General features: G+C 42.3%; 1 protein-coding gene across 8 annotated transcripts in view; it reads right to left on the reverse strand.

The window, feature by feature from the left end:
• Positions 1–25,756, reverse strand: part of SEL1L3 (SEL1L family member 3) — a 144,043-nt gene that overhangs the window by 27,681 nt on the left and 90,606 nt on the right. For 5 of the 8 annotated variants that reach the window (XM_024356057.3, XM_016951420.4, XM_016951424.4 and 2 more), the window contains 7 exons: positions 20,644–20,734; positions 20,429–20,513; positions 18,235–18,344; positions 11,839–11,966; positions 10,585–10,687; positions 10,431–10,503; positions 693–1,825 (listed from right to left, as the gene is read on the reverse strand). In XM_024356057.3, the coding sequence (XP_024211825.2) occupies positions 1,686–1,825; positions 10,431–10,503; positions 10,585–10,687; positions 11,839–11,966; positions 18,235–18,344; positions 20,429–20,513; positions 20,644–20,734 (730 nt within the window). In that variant the 3' untranslated portion in view covers positions 693–1,685. Of the gene's footprint in view, positions 1–692; positions 1,826–10,430; positions 10,504–10,584; positions 10,809–11,838; positions 11,967–18,234; positions 18,345–20,428; positions 20,514–20,643; positions 20,735–25,756 lie in introns of those variants that run through there. The other 3 variants (XR_008547467.2, XM_063809442.1, XR_010156498.1) reach the window with 2 other exon arrangements.

Genomic DNA, 25,756 nt, shown 5'->3' on the forward strand with positions numbered 1-25,756 from the left:
CCCAGAAGTCAAACAGCTGTCAGCACCTTGTTTCCTGTACAGCCTGCAGGACTCTGAGCCAATTAAACCTCTTTTCTTTATAAATTACCCTGTCTCAAGTATTTCGTTATAGCAATGCAAGAATGACCTAATGCAAGACTCTATCCTGTAGGCTTTACATATATTATCTCGCGTAAGTCTCATAAAAATCCCAAGAGGTAGTTTTCATCGCCCCATTTTATAGTATGGGAATCTGAGACTTAGAGAAGGTTAATCACTCACCTAAGGTTACTGAGCTTGTCAGTTACAAGACCAGAATTTGAATCCAGGACTGTCAGCCTTCAATCTCTGGCTTTCTTGCAAATAAGAGGGACAACATTTGCTAAAACAAGAGCAACACTCATAGGAGAAGGAGGAGGATGAACTGCAAGCTTAGCCTGGAATGAACATAGAGCCCAGGCTCAGAGCAGCATAAAGCCCTGAAACAATGTCTGATACTGTGCGAACATTCCAAGGCCAGACCTGAGCTCAGGATTCCTGGAGAGAAGCCTCCTGCCACCTTCCTATCCACAAATGTTAATGGGTTATGAAAAATAAGCCCTCTCACCAGGAGGACTTTTCTTTTTTCCCTCCTCAAGGAGAATATATGGACCTTTAGACTTTATATGGTAACAGTAATTATAAAAAAGGGGAAAAAAAACACTTTCTGGTAGTCAATTGTATAAAAATAATTTTATTTACTACTGTAAATAAAGTAGTGCAAAGAGTAGTTTGGACCCACAATATTGCATTACTGATTTATTCACTACCTTAGCAGCATGTAGTATACAGACATTCTGCTCTTCCTCTTCCTAACACACACACACACACACACACACACACACACATCCCTGTACAGACTCACGCAGGCATGAGGGGTAGGGATGAAACTATAAGCTAGAGGCTTACTTTCTGCATATTCCATTGCTGCCAGTCTATTCTAACGTGTAATTCATGGAGAAGACTACAGTTAAGTACTAAGAATCTTCTAAATGTAATTTCATGGATTGCAATTGAAATGTAAAAGATATCCGACAATGCCATTAAATGATTCGGAAGCGCTAGGACCCTAGAAAAATTCAAGGAGAAAAATGTAAACCAATTTACAAAGCTATTGCCCTCCCTGCATTTCCAGGCATAAACAATTTATTTCAAGGTGCCTTATAACTGCTAGGTCTTGGAAGTCAAAGAGAAACCTATCAATTCAGCTTTGAGGAACAGGGCTGTGGCAAGCACAGGTACCAAAATATTATCCACCTTGTAGAGTAGTCATAATTTTCTGTTCTTCAATAAAGGGATGAAGCACGCACTATGATTCTTAAGACACATCTTAGTGTATAAGAATCCAGATCTGCCATAGGGCAAGCTACGACTCCTAATACATACAGTCACTAGAACAAAAGTCTGTGATGGCCCAGTAAACTTCCCCACATGCCCTATGATCAAGATGTTCCTTGTATGTGTTTGATGACCTTTGGTATTACCACTGCCTGATCTGGGTACTTCCTTGTAATTTGACTTTTAAAAAAAATGACACCAATTGCAAAATTTGCATCCAGTTGACAAGACATTTAAGGTGTTTATCAGGATCATGCCCTGGCCCCAGCTTCCCAATACCAGCTGTTGAAAAGATTCTCTCTCATCTGGAGAGAACTGGAGTGCACAGTTCACCCACGTGGCTCCGGGTTATTAGTTACTGTGGGCTGGTCTTGGTCAGAGGCATCTGCAGCTGGAGTCACAGCTGGACTTGCAGTGGACGTGGCAGTGTCTGGGGAGGCCTGGGATGGTCTTGGAGGGGGATCGCTTGCTGCAGAGACACATGCACAACAGGTGCTGAATACTCAAAACAGTGCATTCAGAATGTACAACCACACCTAGAGACTCTGGCAAGCCAGGAGAGATGCATCTAGTCTAATGAACCTGACACTAACTAGCCAGACAACTCTGGACCCGTTATCTAAGTTTAAGAAGATGCCACCACATGCTGACAATCTGATTTCTAAATAAAAACCCTTCAAGAGTTTCACCTCCCAGTGCCGATGCTCATTCCTAAGGGGACATTCTAGGAAGTTCAAGAATGGGTCCCCAAACTTCTGGCTTTTCTGGATGTATGCGGGAATTCTTCGGGCCCCTTCCAGTACCTACAGAAGAGGTCGTGGATTCCAACACTCTTCTGAAAGAATAGGAGAGTGATGGGGAGGGGCAGGATGTTGTAGAATGATGTACCCCTTCTAAGGTCATTAAAGCCACTACTCTGGCAGGTGATCTAGTGATTAGAGCCCCAGTGATGAGGTACAAAGACCATTTTGCAGCAGTCAGGAGAACTGGGTTGGACAAGTCTCATTTATCTGCTGCTAACAAGTGACCTTGGGATAGATACAGATGGCAGACATTTTGGTTGTAAAATGTTTGAGTCTCCTGGGCCTCGGTTTCATCGCTTGTGAATTGAGAGTCTTGGATTAGATGATCTTGAAACCCACTTTGATCCTAAGATTTACCTTCCTGATGATCTCTGAGGAAGTTAATGAAGTACTAAGGCATGTATTTTCAAGCTCAGGGAAATGTTTAAATCACCATGGTAACAAGATAAATCAGCAATCAGTTTTCTGATTTAAAAAAAAAAAGTGCCAATGTGTAAATGTAGAAAGAATGCATAATTAGCACTGCCACCATTTAAATCTTTGGTAAGAGCGTAGTAAAAATGTTCGATGTTTCTACAGGAAGTTAGTCATTATCTGTGTGAGGACTCCCCTTCTTCCACTGGGGGGTTTGCAATCACTACACAAGCCCCCCACAGCCCGGCCTAATTTTAAAGTGGCCTCTTTGTCTCTGCTCACCTGGAATGTGTGCTAATTTTATTCCTGGACTAGAATCAAGGTAACCAGGACAATAAGCATGCTGTTTAAAAAATTACAGAGTATATTCCAGAGCCAAATAGGAGTGATTTGTGAATTATTTGCTGCCTGGGGGACCATTTTCTGTACATTAGTGAGAATTATCACGAACTGGCCCAAACTGCAGCCCATGGGCCAAACGTAGTCATTGCTTGTTTTTGTATGGCTCATGGTTTAAAAACAGTTTTTACAATTTTACACAGTTGAACAGAAAAAGAGTAATATTTCACGACATGTGAAAAATATATGAAATTCAAATTTTGCATCCATAGTAAAGATTTATTAGAAACCCAGCCACAGGCCGGGCGCCGTGGCTCACGCCTGTAATCCCAGCACTTTGGGGGAGGCCCAGGCGGCCGGATAACCTGAGGTCAGGAGTTTGAGACCAGCCTGGCCAACATGGTGAAACCCTCTCTCTACTAAAAATACAAAAAGAATACGTGGGACTATGTTGGATTCACCCTGAAACGAGAGAATGTTTGCACAAAGGAGGTATAAAGGGGAAAACCCTGGAAATTGTATGCTATAAGTAAGATCATGCCTGCTTCATCTGGGCCTCTGGATCTAGCAGGGACCAGATTCGTGTTACTGAAACACTCTTCAGGAGTGGAGATACTGGTAAGATGTCAAGCTAATGAGACAGGACAGAGTACAACCTCCTCATGAAATCTCTCTGACTATAAGGCTACTGCTTTCTTCATAAGCACTACTTTGTGACATTTTACTATAATTTTAGTAGAAACCTCATTAGCTGGAAATGTAGATGACAGAAAACAGCAGGAAAAGGTTTAATTAATCTTATACATATCACCATACTCTTTTTAAAAGAACATTAGGCTAACCACTTAGCTGGAAGGAATGAGTTGTCTTAAATTATAAATGTATTGAATAGGTTGACGTTGGTTTAAAACGTTACCTAGTTGTACCGAGGAGCTAGCAGTTCTACAAATCTTGCTCTATATGGTGTATTCTATTGAGACATAAAGTTGACATGATACTAGTAAGACAGGGCTCTTTCTTTGAAATAGTGACTTCTATTTTCCACTTCTGTTCTTGCCTTTAGCTTCCTTCAGGCAGCTGGTCAGGCTCTGTGATTTTTTGGTCTCAGGGGAGGTTTGTGGCCAGGCAGAAGTGGAGATGGCTCCAGATATATACTTTGGGATTTTTTGTTTTTCAAAAGCCTGATCCATTAAGGCAATTATGCTTGGTGTACCCTCCCAAAGAGTGGACAAGGAGAGTGCTTTTGAGATGCAACAGGTGAGGAAAGGAGCTTTTTGGAGTCCTTGGGTTGTACCCACAGCAGGGCATCTACCTTGCCCCATCAGCAATCAGAAATGAAGACTTGGGAGAAGAAGGGCTAATGACGCTTGGCTTTGGCAAAGATGACGGAGTTCCCAGGTGACCCAGAAGCTGCAAAGCCAATGGACCTGGGGGAACAGTGTAGGCCCAGGGTGATGTGTGTTCTGCTATCAGGCCGGTGACTATCTGAGTGACCCTAGGACCACCCAAACCCAGGGACCTTTCCACCACCGTGGGAGGTATAAGCAGCAAGAAAGACTGAGCTGCCTGGTGGGATGTGAGCCAGGAGTCAAACACAAGTTCCCTTGAAAGAAAGAATACATATATTTATATGTATTCTTTATATATATAAATAAATATATGTTCTTTATATATAAATATATATTCTTTATATATATAAGTATATATGATGAAGATCAAGACATTGACTAATCTATTGAAAGTACCAATTGAGCTATCTTGGTATTTTTTATTGATCAGTCAATGTTTTTGTTGAAATGCTTTAAAAAATAGTTGAATGGGCCAGGCACGGTGGCTCACGCCTGTAATCCCAGCACTTTGGGAGGCCGAGGCAGGCAGATCACGAGGACATGAATTGGAGACCAGCCTAATCAACATGGTGAAACCCTGTCTCTACTAAAAATACAAAATTTAGCTGGGTGTGGTGGCATGCACCTGTAATCTCAGCTACTCAGGAGGCTGAGGCAGGAGAATCACTTGAACCCGGGAGGCGGAGGTTGCAGTGAGCCGAGATCATGCTACTGCACTCCAGCTTGGGTGACAGAGTAAGACTCCATCTCAAAAAAAAAAAAAAAATAGTTGAATGGGCAAGGCGCGGTGGCTCACGCCTGTAATCCCAATACTTTGGGAGGCTGAGTCGGGTGGATCATTTGAGGTCAGGAGTTCAAGACCAGCACAGCCAACATGGTGAAACCCAGTCTCTACTAAAAATACAAAAATTAGCTTGGTGTGGTGGCAGGTGCCTGTAGTCCCAGCTACTCAGGAGGCTGAGGCAGGAGAATGGCATGAACCCCAGAGGCGGTGGTTGCAGTGAGCTGAGATAGCACCACTACACTCCAGCCTGGGCAATAGGGTGAGACTCCATCTCCGAAAAAAAAAAAAAAAAAAGTTGAATGTTTTAGAAAGAGTCCTGACAGCAAAGAAAAACATACTAGGCTTTGGTCATTATGTCTGTTTCTGAGGTAAATCAAGCTATTTATGTGTGGGTATTACCTAGTGTCGGCATGCTTTAATTACAGGTCCAGTGCCCCAGAGGACAAACTCCCTGAGAACTACCAGCTAACATTTGTGGTTTTGTTTTGTTTTGTTTTTGAGACAGAGTTTCACTCTTGTTGCCCAGGCGGGAGTGCAATGGAGCGATCTCGGCTCTCTGCAGCCTCTGCCTCCCAGCTTCAGGTGATTCTCCTGCCTCAGCCTCCCAAGTAGCTGGAATTACAGGCATGCACCACCATGCTGCCCAGCTAATTTTTGTATTTTTAGTAGAGATAGGGTTTCACCATGTTGGTCAGATTGGTCTAAAACTCCTGATCTTAGGTGATCTACCTGCCTTGGCCTCCCAAAGTGCTAGGCGCGAGCCACTGCGCCCAGCCCGTTTATGGAGTTTTAAACACTTTACATTGTGTTACCTCATTTGGTTATCTCAACTACAACAGGCAGTGGATGTACTACTATTTCTGCTATTTACAGAAGAGGGAACTGAGGCACAGATAGGCTCCTTCCTTTGCCCAAGGTCACATAGCTAGCTAGTGGCAGGGCCAGAATCTTAGCAGCATGCCTCCCACACCGATGTTGTTAACTACCGTCCAGCGCTGCTAGCCTTCTGAATGCAGGACAATTTAATGTGGCAAATGCCATGACGTGTCAACTATATATCACAGAGCATATAAACTCAGCAGGAAAATGAAGGTAGTTGGAGCTGAACGCAAAATGGATGGACAGCTCAACTGCAAGTCTTGACTATAAATCATTAATTTTTAAATACAACTGACTGGAAAAAATGCAAATCACAAAATGACAAAGCTCTCTAACTTATAGCAACAATCCTCACCCAAAGCTGCTGACGGGAGGCTCCTAACTCTCAAATACATTTCCTCTTTTTTACACTGTCGGTCAGCATCCAGAGTTCATTATTAAGTTTGTTTCACAACGCCATGGCTGCTACATGCACCCATCCCTGTCTTCCCCCAGCTGTGGGGCAGGTCTCAGGACCTTGTGCACCAGCTCACTGGGGAGACACCAAATGGTAGAAACTTGGTCTCTGAGCAGCATCGCCTTTGCAGCAGCTTCTCCTCACCTCCTCCATGCCTCGATTTCCCTGCCCCATCATCCCATCAGCTTCACTGTACTGCCGGAGTAACTTCCTACTTAAAAATTATTGACAGGCCAGGCACAGTGGCTTATGCCTGTAGTCCCAGCACTTTGGGAGTCCAAGGCAGGTAGATCCCTTGAGGTCAGGAGTTCAAGACCAGCCTGGCCAACATGGCGAAAGCCCATCTCTACTAAAAGTACAAAAATCAGCTGGGGGTGGTGGCGTGCACCTGTAATTCCAGCTACTCAGGAGGCTGAGGCAGGAGAATCACTTGAATCCGAGAGATGGAGGTTGCAGTGAGCTGAGATTATACCACTGTACTCCAGCCTGGGCGACAGTGAGACTCCGTCTCAACATAAATAAATAAATAAATAAATAAATAAATAAATAAATAAATAAGGTCAGTTGCAGTGGCTCACACCTGTAATCCCAGCACTTTGGGAGGCTGAGGTGGGTGGATCACCTGAGATCGGGAGTTCAAGACCAGCCTGACCAACATGGAGAAACCCTGTCTCTACTAAAAACACAAAATTAGCCAGGTGTGGTGGCGCATGCCTGTATTCCCAGCTACTCAGGAGGCTGAGGCAGAAGAATCGCTTGAACCCGGGAGGCGGAGGTTGTGCTGAGCTGAGATTGCACCATTGCACTCCAGCCTGGGCAACAAGAGTGAAAGTCAATCTCAAAAATATATAAAATAAATAAATATAAAAAATATTGACAACTTTTTTTTTTTTTTTTTTGGACACAGGGTCTCACTCTGTTGCCCAGGCTGGAGTGTGGTGGTGCAATCTCAGCTCACTGCAACCTCCATCTCTGGGGTTCAAGCGATTCTCATGCCTTGGCTTCCCAAGTAGCTGGGATTACAGGAGTGAACCACCATACCCATCCCATATTTCAACTCTTAACATTAGTTCTAACAGGGCTGGCAGGTACCACTGTCGGGGCACATTTTGGAAATGTGTGGAGTTTTTTTCTTTTTCTTTTTTTTTTATACTTTTCGGCCCTTACTACTCAAAGTATGCTCTTACTAAACAGCAGTGTGGGCATCATCTAGGAGCTTGCTAGAAATGCCAAATCTCAGGGCTTACCTACTGAACCAAAATCTACTGAACTAGAATCTGCATTTAATAAGAACCCTGGATGATTCATATGCACATTAAAACTTATAAGCACTGGGCTAGAATGTACTTATTGAAATCAATATTATTTTATTACAATTAGTTTCTTTTTATTACCCTTTATATTGCTGTTAGGGCCCTATATTGATTTTTAAAAATGTGTGTAGATGGGTTAATTATCATGAATTTCATTTCAAGGTACTAAAAAATATGTTTCAAAGTATTTCCTATGTGAGAGGCAATGGGTTTGAGGCAGATGACAATCACTGTTTTAAAGTATTGTGATCCTGAAAAGAAGTTCAAAATTCTGCTGCCCTACATCCATTCTTAATCTTTTTTTTTTAACTTCTACTTTTTTAGAGACTGGGTCTCATTCTATTGCCCAGGCTGGAGTGCCATGGTGTGATCATAGCTCACTGCAGCCTTGAACTTCTGGGTGCAAAAAATTCTCCTGCCTCAGCCTCCCTAGTAGCCAGGACTGCAGGCATGTGCAATGACACCTGGCTAATTTTTATTTTATTTTATTTTATTTTACTTTAGAAATGGGGTCTCGCTATGTTGCCCAGGTTGGTCTCAAACCCCTGAGCTCAAGTGATCCTCCCTCCTGGGCCTGTCAAAGTGTTGGAATTATAGGAGTAAACCACTGCGTCTGGTCTCCTGGTCTTTATTTCTTTATTTGGGTAAGCTACTGCGCCTCTCTGCCTCAGTTTCCTCATCTGTAAAGTAAAGGGCATAGAATTAAATAATTTTTATGATTGATCCTATCCAGACATAGCCTTCTTTAGGCTGGTCAAGCAGGAAGTAGGTATGTGCTGGAGAAAGGAATTGAAAAAGTTTGAGAAAATGACGAAAATGTATGAAAGAACTATGGGGATATAGGAAGAGCAAAACATCACAGGACAGGAGAGACACGGAGACAAGAATGTGGAGAGACTGATAATGAAGGCATGGAGACAGAAAAAAGAGATGACTTCTGATCAAAGCAATTCCACCCGCCCATGAATTTTCATGGCTACCAGCTGGCATAAAATCACAAAGACAAATTTCAGCTCCTCTAACGGAACTGCATTTGTAATAATCATCACAATATTTCTACAGAGTAAAAATGACAAAGACAATTTGAAATGGAAAACACTGACAAGATGCAAAATAAATGACTATACCTGGCAACAAATTTAGGGATGGGACAGAATTTGCGTGAGTGAAGTTTATTAACCAGCAGACTACGGGGCATCAAGCCTGGAAGGTTTTGATGGGTCCTTGTTAACCTCCTCAGGTAAATCAGAGAGAAATGATTTCGCATTAGCTTCTTGCAACAGTGACTTCCTTCTCACCGTGGAAGAGACGCTGACATGCACCTCTTTCACTTTCCATTATCTGCTACACAAATAACAGCTATGCAAATGCTCCAATGCCATGTCCAGTCCTAATCTACCCATTTGTAAATGTCTCTGTTTGCCTTCATGAGTTATTATACCCTTTTGTAGCCGTCCGAGATGGTAAAAAATCAGTTTTCTTGTCTCTTGAGAGACCGGAGTCGTCTGTGGGTGTGAGTACCTACTATGCATGAGTTATCACAAATGACACAACTAGGGCCTTCCTCTTACTCAGCTTATGGTCTAATAGAGGAGTAAATGTAAGAGCTAACATTTATTGAGAAGGTTTTATATGCCAGATAAATATAACAGCTAACATTTAACTACAGCCGTCATTTTGGTAAGTATCTTATGTGCATTTTTTTTCACTTAATATTTTTTTCATTTTATGTTCCTAGGAAGTAGCTACTCTCATAACCTCATTGTATTGATGAGAAATTTGGGGATCAGGAAGGTTAAATAACTTGCCATGAGTCATACAGCTAATGAGTAGCCAAGCCTGTACTCTAAGCCCAAACAGAAGCAAGCAGGGCTCCCTTGTCCTTAACTATTCTATACTAGCTCAGAAAAATAACAATGATTAGTGGAAACCATGCTCAGCTAAATGCCCACTTTACGATTCCTGCTCAGTCCCTCCCTCTGAGTCCGTGTGGCCGAGGATTTTTATTCATTACGAGTGTTTGTTTATCCTCTTACACATCTGATTGCTTGACTGAAATGAAAGGGAAGACTTCATGCTGCCAGGGGCTTTGGCGCTGTGTTTTCAGGCACACAGAGGCAGAATTCTGATAGATAAATTTTCAATGGAAGAAATTGTATTAGGTCAGTTTCTTAAGCTTTTTAAAGAAAGTCCTTATTTTGAGGCTGGGTGCAGTGGCCCACGCCTGTAATCCCAGCACTTCAGGAGGACGAGGCAGCCAGATCACCTGAGGTCAGGAATTCGAGACCAGCCTGGCCAACATGGTGAAACCCCGTCTCTACTAAAAATACAAAAATTAGCCGGGTGTGGTGGCGCACACCTGTAGTCCCAGCTACTCGGGAGGGTGAGACAGGAGAATTGCTTGAACCCAGAAGGCAGAGGTTGCAGTGAGCTGAGATCACACCACTGCACTCCAGCCTGGGCGACAGAACGAGACTCCATCTCAAAAAAACAAAATAAAATAAAAAATAAAATCCTTATTTTGAAAAATACAGTAGTAACTTTGTGGCCTCCCACCAGCCAGGAATTTCATACACCTCTAGAAGGATTCCCACCCTGTGAAGACCACCCTAGGGATAGGAGATAGCATGACCAACAGCACCAGGAGGGAAAACACAATTTTTCCAGTAGACCAGAAAAAAAAAAAAAACCCTGCTTTTTTTTAATACATTGCTTTCACTTTTTATAAATCTTTACCTGAGACAGACTGGAAATACTGCACAGTCCAGGCGATCAATATGGATAGCAGAAAGGTTCCCAGAAAGTAGATCTGCAAACATCAGAAGCACGCATTAGTGACTGACAAAGGGCAGGGGCCACAAGGGTGGGGCCGGTGGGAGATGAAACCTACCAGGGCTGAGTGCAGGATAGCACCCCAGAGAAGCCGCAAGTGCAGGTAAAGCCAGGCCAAGGAGCAGGGGCTGAAGGACTCCTCGTTACTGTGGCTCCAGCACCTGCAGACAAAGCCCAGGGCATCTTGACGTGTCAGCCAACTTTGGTGGCACGACTCAGGACTGGCATTTTCAGATCCACAAACCTACATTCTTCTGCTTTTGGACAAATGAGCACACTCAACTGACAAAGATGAGAGACAAAGAAATAAAGCCAGTGGCCAAATAAGTGGTTTGGCCTGATCTGAAATTCTAGAATCCCAGTAGAAATTTTAGAAAAAGGTCAGTTTTGTACTTAATTAAGAGTCAAGTCTGTTCTGCTGTGATGACAGCAAAAACTTAAAAATAAATAAAATAAAAGTCAAGCAAGACGCTGAAGAACAGGACCCACTAGAACAGTATTTCTGTTTAAAGCACAGATGTAGGAATGCCTCATTTTTCAAAAAAGCATTGGCTATTTACGCCGGGCATGGTGGCTCACACCCGTAATCCCAGCACTTAGGGAGGCTGAGGCAGGTGGATTACTTGAGGCCAGGAGTTCAAGACCAGCCTAGCCATCATGGTGAAACCCTGTCTCTATTAAAAACACAAAGATTAGCCTGGTGTGACGGTGTTCACCTGTAATCCCAGCTACTTAGGAGGCTGAGGCATGAGAATCACTTGAACCCAAGAAGTGGAGGTTGCAGTGAGCTGAGATCGCACCACTGCACTCCAGCCTGGGTGACAAAGCGAGGCCCTGTCTCAAAATAAACAAACAAGAGACAAGCATAGGCTAATCGGATTGTTATTCTTTCCATTCTCGTGGAAATTTCTGGTCAGCCCTTGAACTTCAGATCAAGTACCTTCTATATCTTAAACTTCAGATATTAGAAAAGAGAAATACACTCGGGTCTGGCTGAATGTTTTCTAGTAGAAGAAAATCCTGGGCTTTTTCTTTCTTTTCTTTTTTTTTTTTTTTCTTTTAGTAGAGATAAGGTTCTGCCAGGTTGGCCAGGCTGGTCTCGAACTCTTGACCTCAAGTGATCTGCCCGCCTCAGCCTCCCAAAGTGCTGGGATTACAAGTATGAGCCACGGTGCCCTGCCTTTTGTTTTTGTTTGTTTTTTAAATAACAATTTACATTACAATATAAGGGTAAAGCTAACTTTAACCAAGAAGCGAACATCATCTACTTGGGTTCCCTCAGATTCCACAGTTCTAGAGGCTCTGAGCTCACCTTTCGTACAGTTCCTGGAGAATGGAGATGTTATTAGAATGAAGAGTTGAGTCAATTTCCAAGAAATCCAAGATATGGTGTGGGATTATCGTACCTTCCTCGATTAGCAGGGCCAGGTTAAAAAATCCCTAAAAACAAGCCACAAACCAAACTCATCAAATCCTTGAAATAAAACCTAGACACACACTCTTCATCAGAATGTAAATGTTTACAACCTCTAAAATTTTTTTTAAGTCTCTAGAGCCAGATGCTTTTGTCATCTTCATTGATGAATTGTTTCCCTAAATATATGCATCTGAGAAATTTATTTGCAGGAGAACCAGGAGGCTTTCAGAAGCTGCTGTGTCCCATCTGCTCTGAAGCCAGTCAACCGGGAGATCTGTCCTTTCTCGCTCACTCTCTCAGAATAGAACTTACTGGAAAACGTGCCCTTGTATCATAAACGAAACAAGAATACTGAGTTGAATACCATGTCCATTGCCTTTAGACTATGCCCTCGGTTGCCATAGCCCTGTCCGAAATCTGACAAAATATTTCTGTGGCTAGGGTGGCTTCCAATGACTGACATCCCAAGGCGGTGCCTCCCTTGCACAGGATCACCTAAGGGCACTCATCTCAACTTTCCTAGGCTGGTGCAGAAACCTCTTCTCATGACTCCTCTTGGCACAGATTCCCACTATGGTATATTTTCCTACCTCTTCCTCTGACACCTTGTTCTTGATCCTTAGAGGTAGCACCTGTCTTATTGGGCTGTACGGATCCAATAAAATAAACACAGTTAGAGGGCCCGACCAAAGACATCCTTCATAAAGGATGGGTACTATTACACTGCCTGGAAAATGCGCACCCTCCATCACGAGCCGAGCAGGTGGCCAGATTAAGAAACAAGCAATAAACGATGTGGTACTTACCATTAGAACTTGACCAATTAAACCGGATTGTTGCCATTGAAAGAACTCAGGATCATGTTTTTTTGTGTTTTGTTTTTAACTTGTATTTCAACTTTAGGGGTACATGTACAGGTTTGTCATACAGATTATTTTGTTACGTGTTATGGGGGTTTGTTGTACATGTTATTTTGTCACCCAGGTGCTAAGCCTAGTACATATTTGCTATTTTTCCTGATCCTCTCCCTCTTTCCAACCTCCACCCTTAGGTGTAGTGTCTGTTGTTCCCTTCTATGTGCCCATGTGCTCTCATCATTTAGCTCCCACTAAGCGAGAATATGTGGTGTTTGGTTTTCTGCTCCTGCATAGTTTGCTAAGGATAATGGCTTCCAGCTCCATCCATGTTCCTGCAAAGGACATGATGTCATTCTTTTTTATGGCTGCATAGTATTCCATGGTGTATATGTACCACGTTTTCTTTAACCAGTCTATCGTTGATGGGCATTTGGGTTGATTCTATGTCTTTGGTATTGTGAATCATGCTGCAATGAACATACATGTGCATGTGTCTTCATAACAGAACGATTTATATTCCTTTGGGTATATACCCAGTAATGAGATTGCTGGGTCTTGAGGAATTGCTACACTGCTTTCCACAATGGTTGAACTAATTTATACTCCCACCAACAGTGCATAAGTGTTATTTCTCTTTGCAACCTCACTGGCACCTGTTCTTTTTTGACTTTTTAATAATAACCATTCTGACTGGTGTGAGATGGTGCCTCACTGTGGTTTTGATTTGTGCTTCCCTTATGACATGATCACATCTAATGGCTTATATCTTCCCTCTGACCTTGCCTCTGACAGCAATCTAAATGAAAATCATCATTTACCAGGTTGCATACTTCAGGACTTTCACAACCATCGTATGTCGCAATCATGATAAAAATACCAGCAGCTCACGTTTTGAGTGCTTGCCATATGCGAGGCATTGTTCTGTTTTTTATATTTATTCATTTAATCCTCATAACAACAAATCGATATAGGTAGTCTTATCCTCCCTGTTTTATAGATGAGGAAACCGAGGCACAGAGTGGTTAAACAACTTGCCCAAAGTTACACAGCTGGAAAGTGGCAGAGCTGGAGCGTCAAACACAAGAGGACAGGGTGCAGAGTCTCAAATCTTAAACTCCACCATGGTGCCAAGAATAACCTCTAAATAGATGAAGCGTTAAGTATCTTTAAGATGCACACACACACTCACACTCACACAACAGCAGAAAATAGACTACTTCTGCACTCTTTGAAAGGAAGGCACTCTTAAAATTTGAGATATTAAGAGAAAAGAAAAAAATGGCTTTATGATTTTTTGTTTTGTTTTGTTGAGTGCAATGGTGTGATCTCGGCTCAGTGCATCGTCCGCCTCCTGGGTTCAAGTGATTCTCCTGCCTCAGCCTCCTGAGTAGCTGGGATTACAGGTGCCCACAGCCACGCATGGCTAATTTCTGTATTTTTAGTAGAGACGAGGTTTCTCCATGTCAGCCAGGCTGGTCTCGACCTTCTGACCTCAGTTAATCCGCCCACCTTGGCCTCCCAAAGCGCTGGGACTACAGGGTTGAGCCACCGCGCCCAGCCAGCTTTATGAAATTTTAAAGTCTCTAATCAATGGAATGATACCAAGATTAAAATAAGTGGGAAAATAGAGTAGGGGAATAGTTGTATGCAATGTAATAGCTTAAGGTTCATTATCTGCTAGATAAATATATAAAGAACTAATTATGGTTTAAATTTTTAAAAGTGTCAAAATTCCAACAGATAAATAGGCAAAGAATAAGAATACAGAATTTACAAAAAAGAAAATGTAGAAAATAAATTATCATAAACTAGTATATGTAAAAGTGTCCATCATCACTAGTAATTAAGTAAATGCAAGTTAAAACCAGTAAGAAAGTATCAACATATCATTATTCAATTAGCAAAATTAAATCATGAAAGCATCCACTTGCTGGTAAGATTTCAGTCATCCTTCTCTACTTAAACACTCATTGGTGAGGTATTAAATGGAAAGCCCTTTCAGAAAGCAAAATGGCAGCATGCTATCATGTAGTCATAAAACCATTTATTTTTTTTTAATTTTTACTTCTATTTTTTGAGATGGAATCTCACTCTGTTGCCCAGGCTGGAGTGCAATGATTTCAGCTCACTGTAACCTCCACCTTCCAGGTTCAAGAGATTCTCTTGCCTCAGCCTCCCAAGTAACTGGGACTACTGGTTTGCACCACCACGCCCAGCTAATTTTTGTATTTTTAGCAGAGATGGGGTTTCACCATGTTGGCCAGGCTGGTCTCAAACTGCTGACTTCAAGTGATCTGCCTGCCTTGGCCTCCCAAAGAACTGGGATTACAGGCATGAGCCACTGTGCCCGGCCTCATAAAACCATTTAGACTGTCTGACTCAATAATACTATTTCTCAGATTATAAGGAAAGTATTCAAACTAAGAGAAAAGATGGAAACATAAAAATATTCATTGTAGCACTAGCTGTAATTCCAACACAAGAGGAAACCACCTCCAAGTCTTCCTTGGTAGACTATAAATCCCATATAGGCAAGAGTATGATCAATCTTTTTATCTTATGTCCCCACCACTAATCATTGTCTAAGACATGGTAGGACTCTATAGATAAATATGTGTCAAATCAATAAATAAGTTAGTAAACAAAAGGATAAGCATCCACCAGTAAGGTAAAGCTTAAGAAATTATAATGTATCAGCTCAACAGAATATGGGGCAGCTATTAGGGTTAATAATTAGAGACTATGTAATAAAATGCACACAGTCCTACAATAAATGATAAGACAGATTTTAAAAGTGACCGATGGCCAGGCGCAGTGCTCACCCCTCTAATCCCAGCACTTTGGGAGGCCAAGGTGGGCGGATCATGAGGTCAAGAGATCAAGACCATCCTGCCCAACATGGTGAAACCCCGTCTCTACTAAAAATACAAAAATTAGCTGGGTGTGATGGCGCGCCTGTAGTCCTAGCTACTCCGGAGGCTGAGGCAGGAGAATCACTTGAACCTGGGAGGCGGAGGTTGCAGTGAGCCGAGATCACGCCACTGCACTCCAGCCTGGCAACAGAGCGAGACTCCATCTCAAAAAAGAAAAAGAAAAAAAAGTGACAGGCACACTATAGGTAATGTGACAGATACATTTGCTTGTGGGCAGGGACTGCAAGGGAACATGAAGACATAAAGGAGTAAAGCCCCTGCCATAGAATTATCAGTGCATTCTTTGGTTTATTTTTCTTGAAAAAATTATCCTTTATTGTTTTTGTAACATTGGCTTTCCAAACAGTAAAAATAAAAATTGAAAAAAAAAAATCCAGGCCCAATTTTAAGTGACAGGAAATATGACCTAAAGGAGTTTATTTCTATAGCAAATGCCTTTAGCAGCAACTCCTTCTTTTCAGAAGAAATGATAACAGAATAGATCATGTCCACTGAGTGTACTTGGCATTGGGCTTAGAGCTTTACTCTGAACATCTCATTTAATCCTCACGATCTATGAGGCAGATGCTCTTATTACCCCCATTTACATTTACACATGAGCAAATAGAGATTCAGAGATTTAGTGACTCGCCATGAACAAAGAGCTATGGAGTGAGAGAGACGTGGGATTTTAACCCAGGTACATGACCACTGCAATATTGTACCTCCATTAAAAAAATAAAATAAAAATAGAAAAGATTGGCCGGACACAGTGACTCATGCCTGTAATCCCAGCACCTTGCGAGGCCAAGGTGGGCAGATCACTTGAGCCCAGGAATTCAAGCCCAGCCTGGGCAACATGGCAAAACCCCATCTCTACAAAAAATACAAAAATTAGCCGGACATGCACTTGTATTCCCAGCTACTTAGGAGGCTGAGGTAGGAGGATCGCTTGAGCCTGGGGGACCAAGGCTGCAGTGAGCTGAGTGTGCCACTGCATTTCAGCCTGGGTTACAGAGTGAAACCCTGTCTCAAAAAACCCCACAAAACAGCAACAACAACAAAAATCCCACCAAAGATTGATACAGGGATAAGTTTCCAATTTTTGCTCAGTGGTCAGACTGTAAAGCACAACACCAGAAATCTGTTGCAGCAGAGGGTAACAACTATCCAAACCTCCATCATGAAAATGATTCTGAGGTCCTCAAAAGAGGATTCCAAGTAGCAAATGTAGAAGGAATAAGGGAAATTGAGAATCATCGTTAGAACGGCATGGTAATAATCGTAATAGGCAAAATTCTTGCCCAAAATGTATAACCTCAATCTATTCAAGAGAAAACAGAAGACAGACCCAAATCAACAGACATTCTACAAGGTACCTAACAAGCATTCTTCAAGTATCAAGAGTCATGAAGATGAGAAAAGACTGAGGAACTGTCATAGATTGGAGAAGATTGGAAAGAAATATACAACTCAATCTAATGTGGGATCCTGGATTGAATCCTGGAACAGAAGAAGGATATTAGTGGAAAAACTGGTGAAATCTACATGAAGTCTGAAGTGTAGTTAATAATACTGTCCCAACATTAATATCTTAGTTTGACAATGGCATTGCGGTTATGTCAGATGTGAACATTAGGGGAAGCTGAATGAAGGGTATACAGAAACTCTCACCTCTTTTTGCAACTTTTCTACAAATCTAACATTATTTTCAAATAAGAAGTTTCCAAAAAAAATCACTGAGGGAAAAAACTCTGTCGCTGAAGCACAGCCCAACAGTACAAGCAAAACACTTCCTACTATGGATGCACTGCTAATTTCTTGAGTTTCTACCTGGTGAGTGAGTTTGATGTAATTTGGTAGAAACACCCTTCTGTTTGGAGCCAAAGATCCAGGTTTAGGAGCTGGGCATTTTGCTTACCATTTGATTATTTGGTCTTGAACAGTTCATTACCTTTGATTATAAATAGGATATAATAATCCCCACCCCCACAGGATTATGTGAGAATGGCGTGGGGGACACAGTAGGTGTTTAATAAAGGCTCACCCTTATTGTTAGTGTCCTCATAGAGTTGTTTGAGGGGCATGTGAAAATGGATGAACAATGGCTTTGTAAACTGTGTAGTGTATGCACACTGAAAGGACAGTTAGGAAGAATTCTGGTTTTGCAAATTCACAAATGGATGTCACCAAGAGCTGAGTTTTTTTCTGAGACAGGGTCTCGCTCTGTCACCCAGGCTGGAGTGCAATGGTGTGATCACGGCTTGCTGCAGCCTTGACTTGCCAGACTCAAGCAATCCTCCTGCTTCAGTCTCCCAAGTAGCTGGGACTACAGGCGAGCACCACCACACCCAGCTAATTTTTGTATTTTTGTAGAGATGGGGTTTCGCCATGTTGCTCAGGCTGGTCCCGAATTCCTGACCTCAAGTGACCCGCCCCCTCGGCCTCCCAAAGTCCTGGGATTACAGGCAGAAGCCACCATGCCCGGCCAACAGCTGGTTTTTGTTGCGGTTGCTGTTTACCTGGGAGTCTCCATCCAGGGCGGCTTGGGCGTACATCTGCACAGACAACTCCAGGTCTTGTGACTGGTTTTGGTGGCCATAGTAGTAAAGGTCTCCCATCTTCAAATATGCTGCAGGAAATAAAGCACAGATCCATCTGTCAAGTGGTTTTTTTCATACCAACATTTTAAATTATTGGCGCATTCACATGAATGCAAGTTTTTCCTATTAGTATCTGAATACAGAACATCTTTATGTTTCCCTGATGTGTCAAGAGAGAAACAAGCAAAAAGGCTTTTTGCCCAGAGCATCCCTATTTCTAGACATATTTTTTTTTCTTTTTTTTCTAAATTTTTTGCGATAGGGTCTCCACTGCCCAGGCTGGAGTACAGCGGTGAGATCAGGGCTCGCTGCAGCCTTGACTTCCTGGGCTCAAGTGATCCTTCCACCTCCGCCTCCCACGTAGCTGGGATTACAGGAGTGTGCCACCACGCCCGGCTAATTTTTATATTTTTTATAGAGACGGGGTTTCACCATGTTGTCCTGGCTGCTCTCGAACTCCTGGACTCAAGCAATCCTCCCACCTCAGCCTCCCAAGGTGCTGGGATTACAGGTGTGAGCCACCGCGCCTGGACTCTAGACAGTTTCTTATTTGGCCAGGTAGCTCTCCTGAATAGCTAAATCTCAGTCTACAACCTTGCTGCCCAATCAGCCAAGGTTGTTTTGGGTGCTTTACTTCACATCTGAAATTTTGCTGTTCATCTTTGATGTCTGTTTTTGGTAACTCTTTGCTTTAGCCATGTATTTTATTTTTCCTCTGAAGAAAAACTTGTGTTTAAGAGTATATGTATCGGCTGAGTGCCGTAGCTCACACCCGTAATTCCAGCACTTTTGGAGGCTAAGGTGTGCAGATCACTGCAGGTCAGGAGTTCAAGACCAGCCTGGCTAACATGGTGAAACCCCACCTCTACTAAAAAATACAGAAATTAGCCAGGCATGGTGGTGCATTCCTGTAATCACATCTACTCAGGAGGCTGAGGCAGGAGAATCGCTTGAACCTGGGAGGCAGAGGTTGCAGTGAGCCGAGATAGCACCATTGCACTCCAGCCTAGGCGACACAGCAAGACTCCATCTCAAAAAAAAAATAGGGGTGTATGTATTAGTCAATGTCCAATAAGGAAAACAGAACCCGTTTCAGGTGGTTCAAAAGAGGAATTTCATCATGGGGAAGTAGTTACTAGGGTGTTGGGAGAGCTGAAAAGGCAAATGGAAAACAATAGGCAGCCCAGAGATCAGCAGTGAGAAGGCTGCTATCATCCCCAGGACTTGGGGACCACAGGGTGCCTGTGATGTTACCAGAGACCCAGAGCCTGGTGCTGAGATCAAAGAGGGTGGAGCTGCCAGGCAGGGGCTGGAACCATGGAAATGTAGCCACTGCCAGAGACACAGTCCAAAGCAGAGAGAGAAAGGTAGAAGTACTTGGACTTCTTCTCCCATCCTGCAATCTTCTGCCAGTGCCTCTTATTGCCTGAAAGGAATCAGAAGCCGGTGGGTAGAGGAGTCTAGGAACTGTAGTTCCTGGAGGCCAGTCCCCTACCATGCAGAGCAGCGTAGAGGAATCCGCACAAATGACTGGCCCAGAGAATTGCTCCATAATAGCGTTCTCTTTTACATTTTCATTGACTCAGAAGAAATGTTGGGGGCCAGGTGCAGTGGCTCACGCCTGTAACCCCAGCACTTTGGGAGGCCAAGGCAGGTGGATCACCTGAGGTCAGGAGTTTGAGACCAGCCTGGCCAACATGGTGAAACCCTATGTCTACTTAAAAATACAAAAATTAGCTGGGCGTGGTCGTGGGCACCTGAAATCCCAGCTACTCGGGCAGGAGAATCACCTGAACCTGGGAGGTGGAGGTTGCACTGAGCCCAGATCATTCCACTGCACTCCAGCCCGGGGAACAGAGCGAGACTGTCTCCAAAAATAAAAACAAAAAAATAAGAAATGTTGGGTCCAAGCACTCCACGGGACAATGGGTGAGGAGCAGTGCATTGTGTGAGGCTGAGAGCAGAGTTTAGCGATCTTAATAGCAGAGATTTTTCACTTTCTTTTCTAATTATTTAGAAATACCTCACTTCACACAAAGCTGTCAGATGTTCCCTGTTACTAAAGATTAAAAACACCTAATGCTTCAATTTTGCATCGTTTTTCTATACATACCAAAGGAAGGAGCATCGATTTGAAAAACAGAGAAATTATAGTATCTCCAAACACAGTTAACGCCCAAGTATCTCCTGGCCAGGTCCTAAGGGGTAAAGGGAAGAAAAAGTTAATTCATTAACATTTCGGCCAAGTGGCCAACGTTGCCTCCATAAAACCCAATTCATTATCCTTAACCTCAGAGCTTCTACTCTGAGAAGAATACATTTACTTACTGGCCTCTCCTCACAGATGTGTGCTAAATTTGTCTGTGACACTTCAATTCCAGTTTCTGCTGCTAAAACATAATACAGCAAAGCTTCATGCCTAAAAATAGATGATTAATAATAAATTTCATATAGTGGCTCTTACTAATATTCACAGAGAGCTTTACATTCAAACATAACAGGGCAAAAAATAAGCAGTTTTTTTAAAAAAAACACAAAATCGTGAGTTTTTAAAAAAAATAAATATTGTTAAAAATACTGCATGCACTGATTTATTTTCTATCTTAAAGGCTGAACTCACAGATAAGGCTGGGGAGCTAGTTGATGCAACAGCTACCTCTACTGGCTGAAGGGCATGTCGGATGTTGGCTGGGGAGTTGTCTACTAGCCTTCAGTTCTTGAATCCTTCTTCCATCCTCGCTTAGAGGAGATAAATGGTGTTAAGAAAAACCCCTGTGCTTTGGAGTCCTCTGTTTTATGAAAGGCTTTATAGGGCTTAGGATTCTGAACAAGCTTAATTAAAGCTGAGCTTTTGTTGTGCATTAGAAGTTTGGCAAAGGAAAGGCAGTTCACAAGGGACTTGATACATCAATGGCCAAAACACATATGAGAAAAGAAACGTTTGACACCACTAGGAATCAAATAATCGCAAAACGAGTGACCACTTTTCATCTGTTGAAAGATTGGTACAAGATTCATATTTGGAATAATGGCAAAAGCTTGGGGGAATGGACATACTCTACAACTACTGCCAGCTTGAGGGCCAATTAATTCAAAGGTTCTGGAAGGACAGCCGGGAGGAGTCTTAAGAATGTACATACCATGTGGCCCTACAGTTCTCCCTTGTGGGGGTTTATTCTAAAGAAACAATCAGAGATATGTGCAAAGATTCTGTTGCCACGGAGTTCATGGTAGAGCTGTTTATATGAATAGCAACAAAAAACTGGAAACAAATGTCTGAAAATCAGAGACTAGTGAAATTAACCCATAGTGCAGCCACTTTCAGATGTGGCCATTAAAATGATGTGTGGCAGGGTATTCAAAAACATAGCAAAATATTTATGCAAAAATTTCCATTCAGTGAAAAAAAAAAGCGGAGTATAAAACAATGCATCTTATTTTTGCAAAACAAAAATATAACTGAACACACACATGCACACACATATACATGCAGATACAAATAGGCAGAGAAAAAAAAACCCTAAAAATTATCACTAAAATGCTAACAATACTTATTTCTGGGTGGTGAGAATGCAGGTAATTTTTATTCTATTCTTTTTACTTATCTGATTTCCTCAATTTTTTATACGTTACCTAGCTTAAGAGTAAAACTCTATTTTATCCAGAAGTAGTTTCTTACATCTTATTTTTCATTTTAAGGAGTTGATATTAATAACTCTTTTTTAATTTTAGCTCCACCTAGGAACTGGTTTAAGAAACGGTGGGGAAAGGTTGGGTGAGGGGGAGTAAGGGAAGCAGATTCTGAAATTATCTTTTCTAAACTGCTAAAAGCAGCTTCTGGCAGGCAATCCCTTGGAGACCGAGAGGTGCTGGGGGACAAATTAGGATAGTTAGACCTTCAGTCAGACATGCTGCAGGTCACAGGCCACGTGGCTGCTGAGTGAGCCAATTCGCAGGCTCTGAGATACCTAAGGCAGCTGACCAATTAGCCATGACTCAGGCTAAAGAGGGACAAAGTCAGCTAAGCAGCGTCCCTTGCAGAGGCAAGCCAGATAACAAGCCCCCAAGTGCAGCTGCAACAACATCCCAAAGGATGCTTGGGGATTAGCTAACATAGCCTGCAAAATCTATGTTTGGCTACAAGAATCCTCAGAGCAGACCCAAGGCCCCAGACAGAGGGCATGCAAGGGAGGCCCAGCAGAAAGTCCCCCTCATTCTGACACAAGGTCCTCTTCCTAAGGTCTTAGAATTCTCAAGTTTCTTCAGAGACACTCCGGCCTGCACTGGTGTCTCAGTTTCCACCAGGGATTGATGAGGACAGGAGACAGTGTAGACCTGCAAACCAAGGTCAAATATTGGGCCAGTGCCCTCTAACCGTAACTGGCTGGGATGTGGCTCGTGTTTACTAAAATGCAACAAAATGAGGTTTTTTCTGGCCAGGTGTGTGGTTGCTCATGCCTGTAATCCCAGAACTTTGGGAGGGTGAGGCGGGAAGATCGCTTGAGCTCTGGAGTTCAAGACCAGCCTGGGCAACAGTAGAAACCCTGTCTCTACTAAAACACAAAAAAATTAGCTCGGCATGGTGGTGCATGCCTGTAATCCCAGCCACTCGGGAGGCTGAAGCAGGAGAATCGCTCGAACACGAAAGGTGGAGGTTGCAGTGAGCCGAGACTGTGCAACTGCACTGCAGCCTGGGCGATAGAGCCAGATTCTGTCTCTAAAAAAAAAAGAATTTTTTCTTAACTGCAGAAACCAATAGGCTGGTTGTCAGAATGGGTGGGGGAGATGGAGGTTGATACTCTCTGCAAGAACATTCACAATGATAAGCTTTATAAAGATAATATCTTGTGTCTAAAGTGATCTGGTGGTGGGGAAGGAAGGGAGGAACAAGTTTTATAGACTTCTATCGTCCAATCATTGTGTAAACCAGGAGGAAGTGTTATAGAATTCTCAAACATTTCCATTGAGGAAACACTGAAATCCATCAGAAAGAGATGTCTAAAAAGGTATGTGAGATCCATAGAAACACTGAACAGAAATCTACCTCTGGGCCGAGCACAGTGGCTCATGCCTGTAATCCTAGCACTTTGGGAGGCCGAGGCAGGTAGATCACTTGAGGTCAGGAGTTCAAGACCAGCCTGGCCAACATTGTGAAACCCTGTCTCTACCAAAAATACAAAAATTAGCTGGAATTGGTGGTGGGCGCCTGTAATCCCAGCTACTTGGGAGGCTGAGGCAGGAGAATCATTTGAACCCAGGAGGTGGAGGTTGCAGTGAGCCGAGATTGCACCACTGTACTCCAGCCTGGGCAACAGAGTGAGACTCTGTCTCAAAAAAAAAAAAAAAAAAAAAAAAGAAAAGAAAAGAAAAGAAAAAAAAGAAAAAAAGAAATCCACCTCTATTTTTCATCTTGCACAATCAATCACCCAATGCCTGTACCACCACCATCCATGTTCACATCTACTGAGCAGTGAGCTCTAGGTGGGGGCTAGCCACTCAAGACCAGATTTCTTTAGCTTATTAAAACTTCTGAGACAATGCCTCTGCAGAAACCCTGTCCACATTTAGCCTTCCAGCACTTTGCTCTTGCTTAACTGTGTTTCAACAGCTTATTAAAACTTCTGAGACAATGCCTCTGCAGAAACCCTGACCATATTTAGCCTTCTAGCACTTTGCTCCTACTTGTGTTTCAACAGACGCTATCTGAAAGTATTAATTCCAGATATTCCTACACTTACATTCGTAGAACAAACATTTACTCAGCATTTTTTAATTGCAGGAAACCCAAAGACAAGCTGCAAAACTATTGTCCTTCCTTGAATTTCCTCAAGCTTTAGAAAGTCAACCAGAGCTTCAAGCTTTATTTCCAATGCACTCAAGTAAAATTGTCCCTTAGACAGCCATTTTGACAGGGAGAGGGGAATGGGTGCAGAGAGGAAGGGATTGAGAGAAAAGAAAGAATTTAAGGACACATTTGCTATCCTCCTTTCAGACCCAGCAAATGCATTTCTAGAACTTTTATAATGATACATCTTAATAATCAATCCTTTGGCTGCTTGCTGTGAATTATAAATTTGAGTACCCCTGAGCAGTTTCTCCACAATTATATTATTTTGCACGTGCTCTTTTCTGCCAATTCCTGAAGCAGCTCAGACTATAAGGATGAAAAAAAAATTCCTGGGGTCTCAGTGGAATTCAGGACCCCAGCTCTATTGCAAAAAGGTGAATTTCTTTCACCTGGAGTTATGTATGCTTACTTGCCTTGCCTCAAGCCCACTATAATCTGGCTAACCTCCTGGGTTAAGTGTTTTTGGTATACTTAAGACAAAGGACAATAAAACAAGTAGCTTGCAGATAAAATAGATAAAACACATGTAGGGGTAAGGCAGAGAGAAATGAAACATGACAGCTGGTCTTTCCTTGGCTAACTTCTTCGAGTGTCCGAGGACAGCCTCAGGCATGACAACATTATCTTCTGTATTACGCTGATATAGCAAAAAGCCCTTTCCTTAATCATGCTCCTCTTTTAAACTATCCCATATAAATCTTGGAACAACATAGAAAAGCACAAGCTCATCAAACTGACACATGTAATTTGAAAATAACTTCTAGAATAAATTCACTCACACAAAAATGAAAAAAGGGGAGGGACTGGGACATCGATGGATGATTTAGTTCTATTACAGCAGAATAGATGGTACCAAAAAAATGTCACGTTGGACTGTGAGGAGGCCAGCAAACATATATTTCCTATTTAACCCCTGGGGAGGGCTTGAAAGCTTGGAGAGCAGGAATGGATGGAAGCACTTTGTCCCAAATACATTTTGAAAAAGATTTCCCCATTGTAATAGATACAAAACATTTCTTCCTGTTGATACTAAGAGGTTTCAAATCCAGACTGAGACATTCCTTTAAAAATAATTAGCTTCTGTATCAAGATTAGCAAAGATATGGAGAAACAGAAATTTATATATGGTGGGCAAGAGAGTAAATTGGTGAAACTACTTAGGAAAACAATTGACATTGTCTTGTAAGTTGAACATGTTCTCCTATGACCTAGAGTCCCCACTCCTAAGTTTACATTCTAGGGTGACTCTTTCTATGTGCCCTATGAGATACACAAAAAATGCTCACGGCCGCATTGATCTTAAAAAACAAAGGAAAGAAAAAGCAAGGCAAGGCAAGGCAAGGCAAGGCAAGGCAGAAGGGAAAAGGAAAGGAAAAGAAAGAAAAAAGAAAAGAAAAAAAGAAGGGAAAGAAAAGAGAGGAAGGAAAAGAAAAAAAAGAAAAGAAAGAGAATCCAAATATTCATTAACAAGAGAACTGGGAAATAAATTGTGATCTATTACAGCAGTGAATATGAATGATCTACAGGTACATGCATCAAAATGTGTGAATCTTATTTTTATTTATTTATTTATTTATTTATTTATTTTGAAAG

This window comes from Pan troglodytes, chromosome 3 (genome assembly GCF_028858775.2).
Source record: "Pan troglodytes isolate AG18354 chromosome 3, NHGRI_mPanTro3-v2.0_pri, whole genome shotgun sequence".
Taxonomy (NCBI): Eukaryota; Metazoa; Chordata; class Mammalia; order Primates; family Hominidae; genus Pan; species Pan troglodytes.